This window comes from Dermochelys coriacea, chromosome 27 (assembly GCF_009764565.3).
Source record: "Dermochelys coriacea isolate rDerCor1 chromosome 27, rDerCor1.pri.v4, whole genome shotgun sequence".
NCBI classification, from domain to species: domain Eukaryota; kingdom Metazoa; phylum Chordata; order Testudines; family Dermochelyidae; genus Dermochelys; species Dermochelys coriacea.
Window position 1 is genome coordinate 1,731,648 of NC_050094.1, and position 17,613 is coordinate 1,749,260.

Below are 17,613 nucleotides of genomic sequence, written 5' to 3' on the forward strand. Positions count from 1 at the left end.
GGGCACAGAACCATGCTCTGGGTGTCCCTGCTGAAGCATGGGGAGTGATAACAGGGCCAGGGGGAGCTGAGAATGAGGCAAAGCTTCCGCAAGCAGAGGGCAGTAAACAGATTGAATGTTCCATGCCTGCCAGCCGCCTCATCAGATCTCAACAGCTGTGTGGGCACCGCCCCAGTCAGCACTTGGAAGGGTGTCCCCCAGGTGGGGCTGGCACTGCTGGGGGCGTCTTTTGGATGAGACATAGCGCCAAGGCTTCGACCACTTGTGATCATTAAAAATCCCATGGCACCCTGCAAGAGGAGGGTCAAGTTAACCCTGGTGTCTGAGCCAAGTGCCAGTCTGGTTGATTACTTCCTGTCTCCCCTAGCTCTTTCCAGCAATTTCAGTTGCATAAGGAATCCTTCTTCGCTTCCTGTCCTAAACTAACGTGTTGCATTGTTTTGCGCTATTAAGCAGCTGCCCATTCCACCCCAAAGGTGGCTGCATTTCAGTGCTTGGTGAAGCGATTCCTCCCTCCAGCTGGCACAGTGCGTTGGGATAAAAGGAGCTCTATAAATGTAGGTCAGTATTATTACTACAAACAAGGAGCTGCAACAGTGCAATTGCTTACATAGGAGTTTTTAAACTCCAGTGAATTGACTGCCAGTTAACACCTTTGTTCATGCTGTCTGGACATTCGATACTCCGGGACACAAGCCTTTGTGGCTTACCCCAGCCTAGGGGTCCAGACTCCTAGGTCCCCCTTGAGTCTTTGTGCCACATGGTCCCTACTGTTACCAGTGAACACAGTAGGGCCCCTATCTCAACTGGGTGCTCTGGGCATCATTGCAATACAAATATAAGAGTGTAAGAGTTGCCACATGGGGTCAGACCAATGGTCCATCTAGCTCAGTATCCTGTCCCTGACAGTGACCAGTGCCAGAGCTTCAAGGGGGACTGTACAGAACAGGGCAATTCTGGAGTGATCCACCCCTGTCTTCCACTCCCAGCTTCTGGCAGCTGGAGGTTTAGAGTCACCCCAAGAATGGGGTTGCATCCCTGCCCATCCTGGCTAATAGCCATCGATGGACCTATCCTCCATGAATTTGTCTAATTCTTTTTTAAACCCAGTTATACTTTTGGCTTTTGCAACATCCCCTGGCAATGAGTTCCACAGGTTAGTTGTACATTGTGTGAAAAAGTACTTCTTCTGGTTGCCAGTTAACCAGTGCAATCCCCAGCTATACCGATTCCACAAATGGGCCATTGTGCACCTCTTTTCCTGTTTAGAGGGACATTGGTGACCTAGCAGGGAGAGGCTGATGTAATGGCCTGAGCAGAGGAGTGAGAGCCAGCAGCTCCTACCATGTCTCTTTCCCATACGTGCGCTCAATACAGTTTGCAGCCAGGACTGGACTAAATCATCGGGCTTATGGGCCCGTGGCTAGGCCTCCAGGATCTCAGCTGTCATTTGAAAACATTACACTTCCAGCCTTTGCAGGTGTAAAGAAAAAGCTTGAAAAACGTGACCAGAATGTGACTACCTGAGTCTGCAGAGAGCCTAAAACAACATCTCCAAAAAGCACAGACTTCCCCAATGATCTTAACTCTGACCCCTGCTGCCACTCCTCAGACAGGCCATGGTGGGGGGGGGTGACAGGGGGCCTCCAGTGGGCTGTGCCACCAAAGCCCCAGATCCCACCACCGGGAGCTCTGCCCCAAATCCAGGCTCCAGTGCCCGAGGAGCTCTGTGCTGATCCATTTGGCATGCAGTCACCTGAGGTCCCGCAGAGCAGGGCTGTGGAGCAGGCAGCTGCCTCCCCAGAGAAACCTGGCCTATATTTGGCAGTGACAGCGGGTCCCTTGCGCTTCAGTCGGCAGCCTGAGACATGAAGGCAGTGGCAGCTCCCCTGCTCCCATCTGGCAGAGGAATCAATGCTCGTTGGGCTGGCAGCACTGTCCCACTTGGGGGACACAGGGCAAGGCTTGCACGGGAAGCTGGCCCTATTCCACAGCAGTGCCAGAGATGCACCAGCCCGTGCTGGGCTGGGATTCCTGGGGACACCAACCTAAGCCATCTGGCTCCTTCCTGGCTGTGTGGGCTGCAGATAATGAGAGGCAATTCAGCTCCAGTCAGGAGGGAGGGGCCACTTGTGATCAGAGCTGGGTTCCAATCTCAGCTCAGGCTTCCCCGGCAGCCCCACCCCAACACATGCACCTCACTGTGTCAGGCAGGGAGCTGCCACCTTACTTCTCTCTGCCCTGTGCCAGACACCCATGACCTCATATAAATAAGCTTTCCTGTAAAGGATCAGAATACTCTGCACTGCTGTAGCACTCTCATCCACTGATCTCTGGTCATGAGCATCATTAGCCCATTTTACAGATGGGGAAACCAAGGCCCAGAGAGAGGCCATGACTTGCCCCAGATCACACAGTGAGTGGTGGAGCTAGGAACCCAGGAGTCCTGATGCCCATTGCAGGGCCCTGTGTGTCCTACAGAGAGTGGTTCAGACACGTTTTGAAACCTCAGGAAACAGGGCACCACTGGGAGTGGCTGAAGACTTGGGCTGGCGCGTTTAGCTGAGCTGGACCAGAGGACCCTCTTCAATTGGGTTACGCCAGCGCCTTTAGCCCAGAGGGGGTCCTGTCTGGCCAAAGGCAAAAGTCATTGACCCAGCCCAGAGAAACTGTTCCAGAGGGAAGGCAGGGTAGGGTGGGAGCCAAAAGGACAGCCTTAGACATGCTGGCATTTGTATGCCAGCAGCACCCAGAGGTCCATCAAGATCATGGTGCCAGGCATGGAACAGACACACGGGTACAGCTACACAGCCAACAGCGGGCCTCCGAGCCCAGGCTGAGACAGGCTCTGGCTGATGGGCTCAGAACAGCTGTGCAGACAGCGTTTTGAAGCCGTGACTTGGGCTGGAGCTCAGGCTCTGAAGCCCCACACCCCACCCCAAAAGGCTTCAGAGCCTAAGCTGCACCGTCCATACGGCAATTTTCAAGGCAGCAGCATGAGGCCAGGGGCGGCGAGACAGACCCAGGGGCTGCTGTGCAAAGGCACCCACAGAGACAGGCCCTGTCCCAAGGAGCTCAGAGCCTGAACAGACAAGAGCTGAGAGGGGAAACTGAGGTGCAGAGGGGGAAGGGAGTCAGCCACCGTCACCCAGCAAGTCAGGATGGCGCTGGGAGCTGAACCCAAGTCTCTGAGTCCCAAGGCGGTGCCACAGTCAGTAGACTGCACTCGCTCTCCCACGCTGGTGGCAGGATGGGGGGTGAGGCTTCAGGGTTCTCTCCCAGGCCCCTTGTGCCAGCACAAAACTCGCAGGCAGATCGAGGGATGATGTGGAGACAGAGCAGCAGCCCCGGGGGGGGGCGGGGGGGAAGAGATGCAGCCAGGGGCTGCCTTGGCCCAGCCAAGCCAGCTGGCAAGTGTACTAATCCCACCTGATCACTCGAAGTATAACATGAGCCAGGGTCTGCCCACATGCCATGGGCACATCCCAGGGGCACCCAGAGACAGGCACATGCTTGGGGCACACACCCACAAGGGCACCCAGAGACGGGCACATGCCCGGGGCACACCCCAGAGGCACCCAGAGATGGGCACATGCCTGGGCCACATGCAGAGGCCCCCTCACATGGAAGCCACCCACGGGCGGACACACAGCAGGCATGCAGGAGGGCAGCCCGAGCTACAGCTCAACACCAGCCCTTCCCCAGAGGCAGTCGCGCTGTTTCCTGTCACCACCTCCCACCAGCACAGCCTGGCCTGGCAGCAGCACCCAGAGTCTGTCTGGGAGCAGCAGGACGGTGGCTGCGGCTCGTGGGGGGGTCCCCCTCCCTCCCGCTTCCCAGTGCCCCCAAGGCCGGCCAGGCAGCGAGGGGCAGGAAGCAGCCGCTCTGCTGCTCCCCTGGCTACCATCACAGGTGGCTTTAGCGGGTTGTGGCACGAGAAGCAGAGCGAGAAAACGCCAGGCCCCTCCCTGTGGGTTTGGTTTCCCGTCAAGAGACATGTGCTCCTGGCACCTTGGGGCGAGGGGGAGCTCCCAGGGCAAAGGGCAGGGGGTAGAATGCAGGAGCACCCTAGGGTGCCAGGAGCTGGTTGTGGGCGGGAGTAGTGGGGCATGGAGGGGACTGCAGCCAGAGTCCATCTCATGCTGATGGAGGGGCCAGTACAGGAGCAGCCCCAGGGGAGACTCCTCATGGGGGAATCCCCAGATCCCCCCACTCTGGGGATGCTCATGAGTCCCCATCCTCAGCCTTCCCCGCTGCCCTTTGGAGACACTGGAGGGCCCTGTTGAGTGCCAGCCGTGATCATGCCCCTGAGCTATGCAAAGGGGCCTCCCTCACCCCCCCCTCCCCGCATCCCGGGCAGGTTCAACAAGCCCCACAGGTTTGGCACCTACTCCTGTGCCCCTCCCACACCCGAGGCTCCGCTGGATTGTTTACAAACTGGGCCCGGGTAAGGTGCCCATGAGTTCCTCCACCCTCCTGACTGCCTGTGCCCCTGGGCTGGTCAGTATCCAGCCGTATGGGCCCTGTGCATAGGGACTGCGTGGCCAAATGAGGGCAGCCCCGCAGCTGAGGCTGATCCAGGGGCCTCCTTCCCCCGAGGTACCTGTACTGCATGACGCCGCTGGCTCTGCGCCCACCCTCCATGTACTGTTGGGCTCTTCCTGCTGCTGCCACGGCCAAGCCGGACACCGGGCAGCGCAGCCACTGCCTGCGTTATTGATGGCCCAAGCTTCGGCTCTTCCTCAGGGAAGGGAGTGGATTATTCAGCAGATGCAACCGCCTGGGCTCCGGGCCCCTTGCAGAGCTGGAGGGATGAAGACGAGCCTCTGGCCCCCCAATCGGGAGTTGAGGGGGGCTCTCCACTCCCCCCCAAGCCACCAACCCTCCTGATACGGTGCCAAGGAGGCACCTGGCAGGGACCATGCTGCTGCCACGGTGCCAGGCAGAGTATCAGAAGGGAAAAAAGGACTCACCCCATCTCCCAACCAGGGCTGGGATGAGGCACTTGTTACCCACGTGGGGGCTGCCCAGTGAGGAGGGAAAGCACCTGGCCAACTATCAGAGCTGAAGTATTCAGCTGACGGAGGCTGATGACTGGGTTCCATAAATCCTCCTAGCCGGCCCGGTACCCGTGGCACTGAGACACGGCTAATACTGGCCAGCACTACGCTGGCTTCCACCCGCTATTGCAGTCCTGAGCTTCTCAGAGCCCAGAGTGATCTTCCCGGGAAGCTGGGGCCAGTGGCACCGTGCTGTTGGCATGCAGCCATCTCTGCACTGGGCACTGATGAGAGACCCCCACTTATTTCAGGGGTGACTGGATTGGAGTCCTGGCCCCAGAGGCAGAGACACAAGTGCTCGGATCAGCCCCATAGGTGCTGGGCCACAGGAACCGGGGGCATAAGGCCCTGGGCAATAAAGGGTTATGGCCTTGAAATGCAGGGGCCCTGGTCTAGGCTTGCTTGGCCCCAGGTGGGGAGTATGATTCTAGCTGCAGAGAGGGTAAAAAAGCAGAGCTGGATCCAGGGCACCTGGAGCAGACTTGGCTGAGCACTATGCATGTCCTGTGTGGATGGCCACCTTCATTCCCTTCCCCCCAGGCTGGGGAAGTGGGAGCTGAGGGTTGGACCTGGCTGACGAACTGACGGCTTCAGTACATTGACCCACAACCAAACGAACCAGATCCACTCTGGAGACTCTGCGCCCAGCACGGCAGGGACCAGCAAGGAGACAAGCCTAACTGGCTAATCACTGGGGGTTATTCATCCACCTAGGCTAATCACTGCTGGCTTCTGCCATCTGTGCCATGTTAACCCTCCCTGACCCGATGCCCCACCCAGGGTACCATGGCTTATTTCTGGAGCCCAGAAGTCAATGCTGCCTCTGGGGAGAACACTTGTCAAAGCACTTCCATTTATACAATGCCTTTCCCTGCAAACGGAGCACATCCCCTAGCACTGAAATGCAGCCACTGCTGAGGGCTGAGCATGGCAGCTGTTTAACATCCCATCATGGGGCAGGGTGGCTGCTCCCCAGCTTCGCGGGAGCATTGGGAGGATGTGCCGTGGTACAGCTCTGAACAGCACACATTGCTCGGAGCGGAGCAACTGCAAATTGCACCGCGGAGGCAGGGGGATGAATTGGGGGCTGGGATGGTGTAGGTAGAAGTGATGGGGGATGAAGTTAAAAGGGACAGTTTAGGCTGAGCCATGAGGTGCGTGGCGCGGTATAGACCCAGAGGTCTCCTGGGCTGGACCCTGCATCAGGAACTAGGGTCACTGCTGCCAAGTGGGAGTGGCAGGTGCGTCCAGGGAACGTCACCCAGGATATCCGGGGATCAGAGCCTCACACTGGGAGGCAGAGAGAGTTGGGGCCTGGAAGAGAGATCCTGCAGGGGAAGCCCCAGGAATCGCCATGCGGGGGAAGAGAGCTAAGGGTTCTGTCTGGTGGAGCCTCCATTGCTCGGGACATTTAAAACTAGCACATTACAAGAGGGAACACTCCTGCTTGGGGTGGGTTGGCTCCATGGGCCAATAGGTCTTCTCCATCTCAAGCTTTTCGAATGGCATCACTCCACCCAGCACGTGGGGCAAACCCACAAAAACTCAGGGGCTGGTCCTGAGGTGACCCTGATGATCAGTGCAGGGGCAGACACGTGCAGTGGGAGGGGGCTCTGCCCTGGGAAGTGAGGGACAGGGCAGCCTCACAGAGTCCATCTCCCTAGGTTCGGGGGAAGGAGCAACTCAGCTGGAACCAGTCCAAGCACAAGCAGGAAAGTCGCATCTCACACTAAGCAAGAGATGCATGAACCGCACCCAGATCTGGTGCAGGAATAAGCACCAGCCCAGCTTGTGGCTGAAAGGCAGGAGCCTCGCGTTGCCCCTCACTACTAGCACCACCATCAGAAGCTCTCAAGTCCCTGCCCATGATCAGCTCTCACACCCACCTGGATGGAGGGAGATTGTCCCCATGGCACAGAGGGGAGACCCAGGCCCAGAGAGGAGCAGTGACTGGCCCACGGTCACACAGAGGATGGTAGAAAGGAACAGAACCCAGGAGTCCTGGCCGCCAGGTCAGCGGAGTATGGCTGGAGCAATGGCTTCCCAATGATTCACACTCCTCCCTGAAGTAGGCTGAAGGCACCAGGTTTGCCACTGCTCCAGTTGTATCTCGACCTGCTCCGGGATCAGGCAGGAACCCATCCTGTTCACCCCATCCTGCTGGGCCCCTGCTCTCGGGCATCCTGCACCCAGGCCCCAACAGATGCACTTGCAATACCCCACGGAGACAAGCCACTGGAGAGCGATTGCTGTACTCCCCAGCATGGTGGCTGCCCCTGCAGTAGGCGACAGCAATGGTGGGGAGACGGACCCCTGGAGCCCACCTGGACCTTTACCAGACCACTCAGAATACATGGCAGGTGCAAGAGTAGATCTTCCCTCCCATGCAAGCTATGGTGGCACCATGGCCTAGTGGGTAGGGCCCTGGATTGGGCATCAGGAGACCTGGGTTCTATTCCAGAGTTGGACACTGAGCTGCTGGGTGACCTTGGGCATGTCCCTGCCCTCACTGGGCCTGAGGGGCCACACGTCGCCTGTGTCTGTGTCTGCAGTGCCCAGCACAACGGTCCCTCATCTCACTGGGGGCCTCTAGTGTTACTGGAATAGAAACACCCCCCTGCAGCCCTGCTGGGGCAGGATACCCCGACCTGCCCAGGAGAACTGGGGAGGCAGAAACAGACTCTAATTCCCTGCCCAATCTTGGAATTTGTTCAGCACATTTTCCCCCAAGAAAGAATAAAGTACATCTACCCCCCTGCAGCAACTGGCCGAACCACTCCCAAGGCCCCCGTGCCCTCATGGCGCTCAGCTGGGTCGGGGGGCAGCAGCACCCCACAGGGCTGGGCCCGCAAGGAAAGCCAGAGCTTAGCTGAGCAGCCTCTGTGCCCCAAACCCACTGACCCCATCTGAGAAGCAGGGCCAGTCGCCTTGCCCCTGGCTCAGGGTTGACAGGAGCCTCACTTGGCAGCAGAGCCCGGCCTGCCTCCCACCCAGGGTCTCTGGTGGTGCTTAACCTGGCCTCAGGGCCAGCTCCTCACTGCAGCACCACGTGGCTCCAGCTCAGTGAATTGTTCAGATCAGGTAGGTCCAAAGCTGCCCCCACTTCGTGGGAACATCATACAGAGCCAGGCAGCCCCTGTCCCGGCCCGGGCTGACCAGTGTAGGCTTCCAAAAGCCAAGGCCACTGACTCCGCTCCCTGGGTCAGGTCTCCATCCCTTACAAGAGACTCCGGGGGCTGGAAGCGAGCAGGTCCCCAGGCTTGGAGCATTCCCCCCTCCCACATGCAGCACCAGCTATGGGGTCTGCTCAGCCCTCCCGGGACCCTGATGCCAGGAGAGAACCCGCCACTCACGCTCCACGGCTGACGCAAGGAGCTGCTGAAGACACTGGAGGCTGCTTAGCTTATTGCTGTGAGGGAGCAGCCACCTGCTGCTCCCACCTCTATTTTAAGAGCAAGCAGCAGTTTCTCTCTGCACATGGAGCCAATGTGGTTGCTCAGCCACCCTCGAGTCCCAGCCTTTCACGCACCCTCCCACATCCCCAGCGGTTCCAGGTCCTCGCTCCCTTCGCTACCTCACAGGCCGTGCAGTGCCCGCCCATGCGGCCGGCAGAGAGCCCATGGGCCAGGGCGTGGCCGCGCACGGCCAGATGGGACGGGGAGTCGTGCAGAGGAGGCAGGGACGGTGACTGGGGACAAGATTCACTGCCAGTCCAGGTGCTGGGGAGTATGATCAGGGAAGGGCTGCCAAGCAGCAGGAGCTCTTTCCACCCCAATCCACTCCAGTGCAGGATTGTACAGAGGGGCAGGTAGTTCTAACCTGTTCAATAACTTCTGGGCTTGGTAGGAGGGGGAGTCCGCAGAGCTCAGCCCCAGCACGGGTCAAGCTGCTCAGCTGCAGAGGAGCCTTATAAAAGAATGGCAGGAATGGGTCACTGCCTGGGCTGGAGAAGAGAATCATTGCGTGTGATGCCAGAAGGGATCGTTATGCTCATTGGGTCTGGCCTCCTGTATAACACAGGCCAGAGAACCTCACCCAGCACAGAACTTCTGGTTGAGCCAGAGCGGGTCCGTGAGAAAGACACACCCAATGATGTAAAGGCTCCAGGCCACAGAATCTTCCGTCAGTTGTTCTAATGGTTATTTACTGCCAGTATTAACAAATTGTGCCTCGTTTCTAATCTGATTTTCTCTAGTTTCAGCTCCCCACTATTGGATCTGGTTATGCTTTTGTCTGCTAGATTAAAGTGCCCTCTACTATCAGAATTCAGAGTAGCAGCTGTGTTAGTCTGTATTCGTAAAAAGAAAAGGAGGACTTGTGGCACCTTAGAGACTAACAAATTTATTTGAGCATAAGCTTTCGTGAGCTACAGCTCACTTCATTGGATGTTGCATCCGATGAACTGAGCTGTAGCTCACGAAAGCTTATGCTCAAATAAATTTGTTAGTCTCTAAGGTGCCACAAGTACTCCTTTTCTTTCTACTATCAGAAATCTCCCCACCTAGGGACTTGCAGACCATAATTGTGTCACCTCTCAACCTTAACTAAATACACTGAGCTTCTTTAGTTTCACTCCCTAAAGCCAGGCTGCAGGTCTCTTCTCAGCAATTTGTCAACATCCCTTTTGAAGGGTGGACACCAGCCCTGGACATAGCAGCCAGGAAGTCTCACCAATGCCATACCAATGCACCTTAACCTCCCTCCTTCCACACCGCACGGATTGCATTTGCTCCCTTAGGCCTCGTCTGCACCTGGAACGGCTTGCTGTGTTCCTAGTGGAAACACAGTTTATGCTGATCCCTGAAAGAATAAGCCACCATTGGAGAAGGATTTTTTGCCCTGTCTTGTGAGTGTGATCTATGTTCTTTGTTCTGAGGGGTCTGACCTTCCACCTACCTGCATTAAGACACAAGTTGTGCACGTGATGCCATCCTACCCAGTTATCCAGATCACTCTGTATAAATGACCTGTTCCCATCATTGTTTACCACTCGCTCAGCGTGTCTCATCTGCAGACTTTACCAGCAATGGTTATAGTTTGTTCCAGATCATTAATACAGATAGTGAATAGCAATGGGCCAAGCACAGATCCCTGTGGGAGTTTACTGGAAACACCCCTGCTAGATGACGATTCCCCATTAACAATTCCTTTTTGAGATCTATCAGTTGGCCAGCTTTTAATCCATTCAACATGTGTGGCACCGATTTTGTGCAGTGCTATTTTTTAAATTAGATTGCAGCCAGAGTCTTCAAGAGAGCTCCTCCGGGCCAGATTTTCCAAAGTGCTCAGCTCCCATTTTAAGCACCAGAGTAAGAGCCAGTTTTTCAGAAGAGCAGAGCACAGTGGGCTCAGAGCTCGGTGGAGAATCTGGTCCCAATTGTGGGTGCTGAGCACTTGGAAACGGACAACTTGAGCCCAGCTGGTCCACTGGTTGGACCGGTGTGGTGGGCGTAGGAGGCCAGGCGAGATGGACCAATGATAAGATCCAGTGGGGGCCAAGGCTGCTCCAACACGGCAGGCAGTGTGAGAGCAGACGCGATAAAAGAGTGCAGCAGGAGCCAGAGAGACTGGCGTAGATGGATGTGCTCTGATTCACTGAAGCAAACCCACTGTTCACGAACACTGTACAGGCCTGGTGTAGATAGCCCAGTGAGCTCACAGAGCTGGTTGTTGCTTTCCATATTAACGGGGTTGGAATTCCCTGGGGCTTTAGACAAGCCCAAATCGCTTCCCTACCTCATGACCCCACCTGAATTCTGCTGGTCACTTTTAGATCTGAGAAGGAGAAAGAAAAAAAACCTGGGTGAAGAAAGGGAGTTTGTACAACCTGCATTTGGGGAGTTTCACCCTTCCTGCCCTGGAACTGCAGATCACACTGTTATTATCCCCAGCTGGCAACACCCCCACCCGTTCCATTCTTCTGAGCCCCACCCCCGGCCTGTGCATAAGCCCCACAGCCAAATTCTGAACAGAGCTGTTGCGAGGGAGGGGTCATGTGGCCTCGCCAGCCCAGCTGAAAATTCATTCAGCTATTTTTGACTGGGCTTGCCTTCAGCCTCTGCTCACATTCACCTCCCCACGTCTTTGGCCTCAATTCCCAGCTCCATTTTCTATTCCTGACCCTCTCCCTACCTCGGTGCCAGTGGAAAAGCATCTGGGCTTGCAGGCTTGTGGGCACCGGGGAATTCTAGCAAACTGCCACTGGAAAAGCTGCACCAGTGGGAATCCCTCCCAAATCTGGACCGAGGGCACGTCCAGGCAGAGAAGCTGATGGGTAATGCTGCAGCAGAGTACCTCTGTGAGGATGCTCTTCTCCAAAAGAAAAGCGATTTTATTCCAGATTAGACCGACTTTATTCTGTTCCCATGGGGGAGTTCTAGAGGAACAACTATTCTGCTAGAGCAATTCCAGTGTAACTCTCCATGGAGAAAAGGCTTTAATAATCAAGGATAAAAAGCACTGACTACAGCCAGGAATCCTGACCTGCAATCCCCCTGCAATTCCAGCCCTGGGCTCTCCCCGTCCCACAGCTCTGCCAGTGCCCCTCAATTCCAATCCCCTGCTATCCCACCCCAGCTCTGCCAGAGTACCTCATTCCTGACTTACAGGCTCATCCTCTGCTAGCCCAGTCCTCAGTCCCTTACCACAGTTCAGCCTGCCCCTCAGCCATGTCCTGCAGGACCCCTGTAATTGCCAGGCCTGGCTTCTCTTGAGTCCAGGTTTCCATTCATGCTGCATTGTGTGACTGTGTCCTCATCCCTTGCTGTGTTTCTGTGACATGACTGTTCTGTGGGGATAGGCGGTTGCTCATCCCCTGTCCTGGAGGGGCAAAGCTTTGCTTTTTGGCTGGTGCCTACCATTTGACCTGTCCAGCTTGGGTAGCCCTCTGAGAAATGACAACTCCTGCTGGCACAGCTCACAGGGTAACTGCCAAGGGGCAGTCCCCAGCAGGGGACTTAACAGCAGAGAGAGCTCTCCAGGATAGACAGGGATGGCAGAGCTTTGTCCTAAGTGATGTCCGATGGCATGAGAAGGATTCAGAAACCCACCCGCTGGTAACCACAGTCCAGTTGCAGTCCAGGTCTCTGGGGGTGAAAGGCTAATGCATTAGGCCACATGCTTGACCCACACTGCAAAATCTCTCTCTATCCAAAGACCTGGCTGCTTCTAGTCCAAGGGAACTTGCATGGGGCTGCAGTGCCATCCCAGCTGCCTGCAAAGCCCAGCCCAGCCAAGCCCCAACATGTCCGCTTTGCCAGTGCAGCTATAGCTGTCAGGAGCTGCCAGAGAGCATGGGATGGCGTGCACATGAATTGCACCCACAACGCAATGCATATACCCCAGCAACCAACCACTCTTATGAATAAACTTTGAACTAACCAGCATGCAGGCCCCTGCTGAGGGTAATGTTTTATCCACCAACTTGCCATTACAGAGAAGCGTTTAGAGAGGGCTGTGAAAATTCACAAGCAGATTTAGAAGGATTGGGACCTAGATAAATGCCAGGCTCCAATTCCTGCACACCTAGCAAAAACCACCCCCGTGCTTGGAGCAGGCTCAGTGATAGTAACTGGCATGGGGGAGTCCACAGAAAAAAGGAAGTGAGATTGGGACATCAGCAATGTTTCACAAGAGTCAGAGTTCCCATGTTACTGCAAGCAGGCACCCTGCTGTGAACTCCCTCTTGCAGAGCTAGGCATAGGGTCCTGGAGGTCCGGATGGGACTAAGACATGCTGTTCTAATAACGCTGTTTTGCTCTTCTCGTCACCTTTCAGCCCAGGATCTTAAACCGCTTTGCATGCATTCAATCAGTGTCACAATGTCCCCATCTTCCCAAGGGAGAAACAGAGGCCCATGGCCGTCCAGGCAGGGAGTAACAGAACCCAGAAATCCTGACTCCCAGTCCCCTGCTGTAACCAGCAGACCATGCTCAGCCTTCAGCGCTGGGAACAACACATCCTGGGAGCACGCTGTAGATGTAATCGTCATCTTACCCTCATATAGCCCCTGCCCCACCCCAAGCGGCATATAACCTATAAACATAGAACCACAGAAATTCAACCACCCCTGCAATGGAAGGCAAATTTTGAATAAAGAACCCAGGCCCAGGCCCAGCCCCCCCCCCACCGCAACTGCATAGAACCCATATATTTATGGCAGATACAAGGATGAAAGGGTCAGTGGACATTGCTGATGGCAGAGCTGTGTTCCAGGCAAGGCAGGAATTTCAGGCCTGGTACTGATTACTAAGCCACCCCCTCCTGCAATTGGTGAAAAAGACAGCAAAGTCTTGAAAAGAATGTATCAGCCTTGACCTGAGCTTTCCCAGCCAGCAGCAGAGTGAAACCAACATGATCCTTGTCAGTTTAAGGACTGCCCAGTGCTGAACAGCAATAGTGAAAACTGACCAGAGTCTTGTCAATTGTGCTGGGCTCAACGCTAGGAACATCCCATGGGGCACTCCCTGGGTGGTACCAGGGTCTCGTGTGCAATTTTTGCTGTGTGTCTGTAACAGCTGGAAACTTTGTATTTTTACAGCAAAAGCTGCAGGAACTGAGAGCCAAGCCCCCTTCCCTTGCCAGGGGCAACAAGGAAGTGGCTCTTTCCAGGCTTATAGAGGGCAGTAAACACGAGCTGCCCACGTTCTACTGGTCTCACTGAACTGCATGGCTAACCCCTTCCCCAGGCCTTTGGGAGGTGCACAGACATGGCTTTGTTAAAAGTCAGATCAAAACAAGACCCCCGCCAGGGGCCTTCATAGGCTGTAGCTCAAGCAGGAGTTCTAGGCTCCTGGGGCAAGATTCCCTGGCTGGCCTGCACAGGGGGTCAGACTAGAGAATCAGAATTGTCCCATCTGGCCTCAAAATCCATGACACTATGAAGAGACTATTAAGGGAAATACTCACAGAGCAAAGCTCCCATTGCATATAGGCTCTGATTAACTGACTGGAAACAAAGGGCTATGCAAGGGAAGCACCCAGGAGCTCAGGACTGGACCATCCAATTCACTGTGTATATGCAGGGCACCAAGGATGATATGAAGTCATTTGGGCTAGTTTCGTTAGTCTTCGCTTGAAGCTCAAAGTATTATACAAAAATCGCTGAATGAAGTCGCACAGCCCTGCTGGGAGGAAACTTAGCCCCATGCTACAGGTAGGGAAACTGAGGCTCAAGAAAGGAAAAGGACTTGCCCAAGGCCACACATCAAGCCAGTGGCAGAGGCAGGAATAGAACCCAGTTTACCTCCTTCCCTGCCCTGTGACCTCACCACAAGATCATGCATCCTTTAAAAAAAAAAAACAACCCATGATAGAGGAGATTGTGAGAAACGCCAAGTGGACGTGAAGGTACTGAAGGACTTTGCAGAATGACAGGAGGTGAAAGGACCAGTTTAAGGAACATTTAAAGCACCTGTCACCAGAGTGTCTGTGGTAGGTGCAGTGCAGGGATTACACAGTAGAAGCATCACCACTTTAATGTGTTTATAACACAGCTCGGTCCAGCAACTGTACAGCCAAGACCAAGAGTGTGAGGAGCTGAAATCCCATTTCCAAAAGGGACTTAGGCACTCAGGAGCTTAGTCTCCAATGAAGTGAGCTGTAGCTCATGAAAGCTTATGCTCTAATAAATTTGTAAGTCTCTAAGGTGCCACAAGTACTCCTTTTCTTTTTGCGAATACAGACTAACACGGCTGCTACTCCGAAACCAGTTTCCCTCATGCACTTCTGAAAACGTTACCCCAAGCCCTGTTGTAAGCTGACCAAGCGCAACATGCCGTGGCAAACGGAGAGCCTCTGAGAGGTGAGTTAGGACTACTCCCAGGAGTGCGGCAATGAAGGAATCAGGAGCAGCAGGGTAACAACAAACAAATAGGCTCCCCAAATGGGATAAAAAGGGAAAAATGCAATTCACAATATGGTTTAATTATGGCCTCTTAATTTAAATCAGGAGTGGAACCCAATGTGCAGTTCTGTGTCCAGTTTTCATCACCTCATACTGAGGTGGAGAAGAGGCTGAAAAAGGCCTAGAAGAAGGAGAGCAAAGCTGGTGACAAGGATGAAAGTGGGGCGGGGGGGGGTCTCTAAAACAAGGAATTTCAAAATCAAATATTGTTTAGCATGGAAACCAGTAGCATTAAAGAGGGTTTGACCGAGGTGTTGAAGATTTCAAAGAGCTCTAATGACTGTGAAAGCTGGATTGTTCCCTTCTATTTGTGCTTGTCCCATAACTGGATGGGGGGTGGGGGTGGGGGGAGAAGCCACTCAATTAAATTAGAGGGTAACAAATTGAAGCAGCATATAAACAACTTGCGGAATTCCTTGCTGCAGGAGGGCAGAGTGTCAAATCTGAGACTAGATTTAAAACGAGGATGGACTCCAAATACCAAAGACGCACAGCCATGCAACTTAAGGACACAGACTGATGGCTGCAGAGGTCAGGAAGGAACGGTTCACCTCCTCTGGTGTGCAGCACTGCACAGGGGGCTGAGTGCATTATACCCACACACACTTTCACTGGAATATCAGGCACCGGCTGCTGCCATAGGCAGGATCACAGACTAGCTGGACCACTGATGCAATCTGGCAAACGATAGTTTCCAAACATCTAAATTCTAGGCTGTGCCAGGAGTGGGCCAAGCACTAAATCTCTGGGTTAGAATTTAACCCCTTCCCCCCAGGTCTGTCTCCCAACAATCCCCAAAGGTCAAGGCATTGAATCAAATTACAAATCAAAGGGCGAGGGAAGTGATGTGTCAGAACCTCATTGTGCCTGCCTGGGGATTCCCCTGGCCAACACCCGTCCATTTTAAATTGACATTGTGAACCATCCATTCTCTCTTTTTTGAAAGCAGAGAGAGATTTGCTTCCATTTGCAAGGCACGGGCCCAGCTAGCCAGGCAGCTGAGGTAACGGTCATGTAGCAAGAACACAGGAGGGAAATGTTATGGTGCCTATCTAGCTCAGGGCGGGCATGTGGCTGGGTGGGCGTGCAGTGGGGTCCCCTCAGAAATGCCGTGATGTCAGCCAGGTTTTCTTGTGCTCTTACACACCCGCCCACAGAAAAATTTCTCCAGCAGGCCAGATATTTCCTCCCCCAGGGAGAGAGGCCAAGAAGCTTCACCCACTAGCTTCAAGGAAGGAGTGGAAGGTCTTGGTGACCTTCTCTCTGGACACCGGACCATCACGCTGGGATTGAAATGGGGGCCGGGCTGGCCAGTCCCGTGTGCTGGCCCCACCGCCCCAGTGACTTGGACACCATGGGGCCTGCCACTTCGAGCCCCTCCCTGCTCCAATGGGCGAGTCCAGAAAGTTGTCTTACAGGCCAGCCAAAGGGGGAAGGTTACGGGTCCCCCTGGGTGCGATGCACCCTCAGACGTCCTCTGGCAATTAAATAATAGATGCTGTCACTGTACGTTGTTCCCCACAGAGACCCACTGGGGCTGCGGGGAATGCAGGTGGGCGGGCGGTCCGGGGGCACAGTGACTTACCAGCACATGGGTGAATCTTTCCTCCAGCTCCCCAGCGCAGGGCATGGGCTGCTTCGGGGCTGCAGGCTGCTTGCCTGGCAGAGCTGTCGCTGGTGGCTGGCTCTTAGTCTCCTTCGCCGGAGCCTGGTCCATGCTACCGGCCGCGTTGCCCATCCTGATGCTCCTGCCCAGCCCAGAAAGCTGCTTCCAGGCTCCCAAATCCAGATTGGAAAAGAGGAAGGGGCCAAAAAGGAGGAAACTTTCCTCCCAAAGCGCGAGGGGTCAGGCGAAAGCGGGGCCAGCTCCGAGCCCCCGCCTGCACCCAAGGGGGGCTGTCCCAGGAACTCCCCGCACTCCCAGCAGATCAGCACCGGGTGCCCGGCGCGGCTGCTCCCCTGCGGGGCTCCATCTCCGGGCGGGCGGGTCTCAGCGGCTGCCAGGGGCTCGGCGCGGCGCGGCGATTGCAGCAGGCGCTGGCTGGGGCTGGGGGAGGAAGTCAGGGTGCAGCTGCAGGGGCTGCGGTTCCGCGGTGCGCGCTCGGGCAGGAAGCGAAGCTGCCGCCGGGCTCGTGTGTTGCTGTCTCCGCGGGCGGCTATTTGTAACTTCGGGTGTCTCTGCCCTCGGCCTGCAGCCCCCACCCCCAAGGGCCCCTCTCCGGCCGGCCGCTCGTGCAAGGGCCACGCCCGGCCCCAGGGGGCTAGGGAGAGCCGGGGGGCGGCGGCTCTGCCCGCTCCCCCGAGGCAGGAGCCATGGCCCGGGGAGGCAGGGCCCAGGCACCTGCCGGGAAGGGGCTCTCGGAGCAGAGCGCAGAGCCGCGGGAGCGAGTGGGCTTCAGGGTCCCAACGCCCACGGCTCCCCGGCCAAGATCCGCTCGCTGAACCGCGGGGCGACGGCGGATTGCGATTCAGCCGCTGCGCTGGAGCGGGGAGCAACCGGGTCGAGCCGCGGCTTCTTCAGCGGGGAGCATGGCCCGCTTCTGCCCTGAGCTGGGAGGGCCCCTTCCAAAGCTCTAGCGAGCCCCCCAACAGCCCCTTGTGCACTGAGCTGAGACCAATCTCAGCCCCCCCAAGCAGCCCCCCATTGAT

At 55.8% G+C, this 17,613-nt stretch overlaps 1 protein-coding gene across 10 annotated transcripts in view; it reads right to left on the reverse strand.

The window, feature by feature from the left end:
• The window catches only part of FMNL1 (formin like 1), a 65,807-nt gene extending 48,505 nt beyond the window's left edge, over positions 1-17,302 (reverse strand). For 2 of the 10 annotated variants that reach the window (XM_043503279.1, XM_043503278.1), the window contains exon 1: positions 16,550-17,301. In XM_043503279.1, the coding sequence (XP_043359214.1) occupies positions 16,550-16,702 (153 nt within the window). In that variant the 5' untranslated portion in view covers positions 16,703-17,301. Of the gene's footprint in view, positions 1-16,549 lie in introns of all 10 variants that reach the window. The other 8 variants (XM_043503277.1, XM_043503275.1, XM_038385668.2 and 5 more) reach the window with 5 other exon arrangements.
• Between the last annotated feature and the right edge of the window lie 311 nt (positions 17,303-17,613).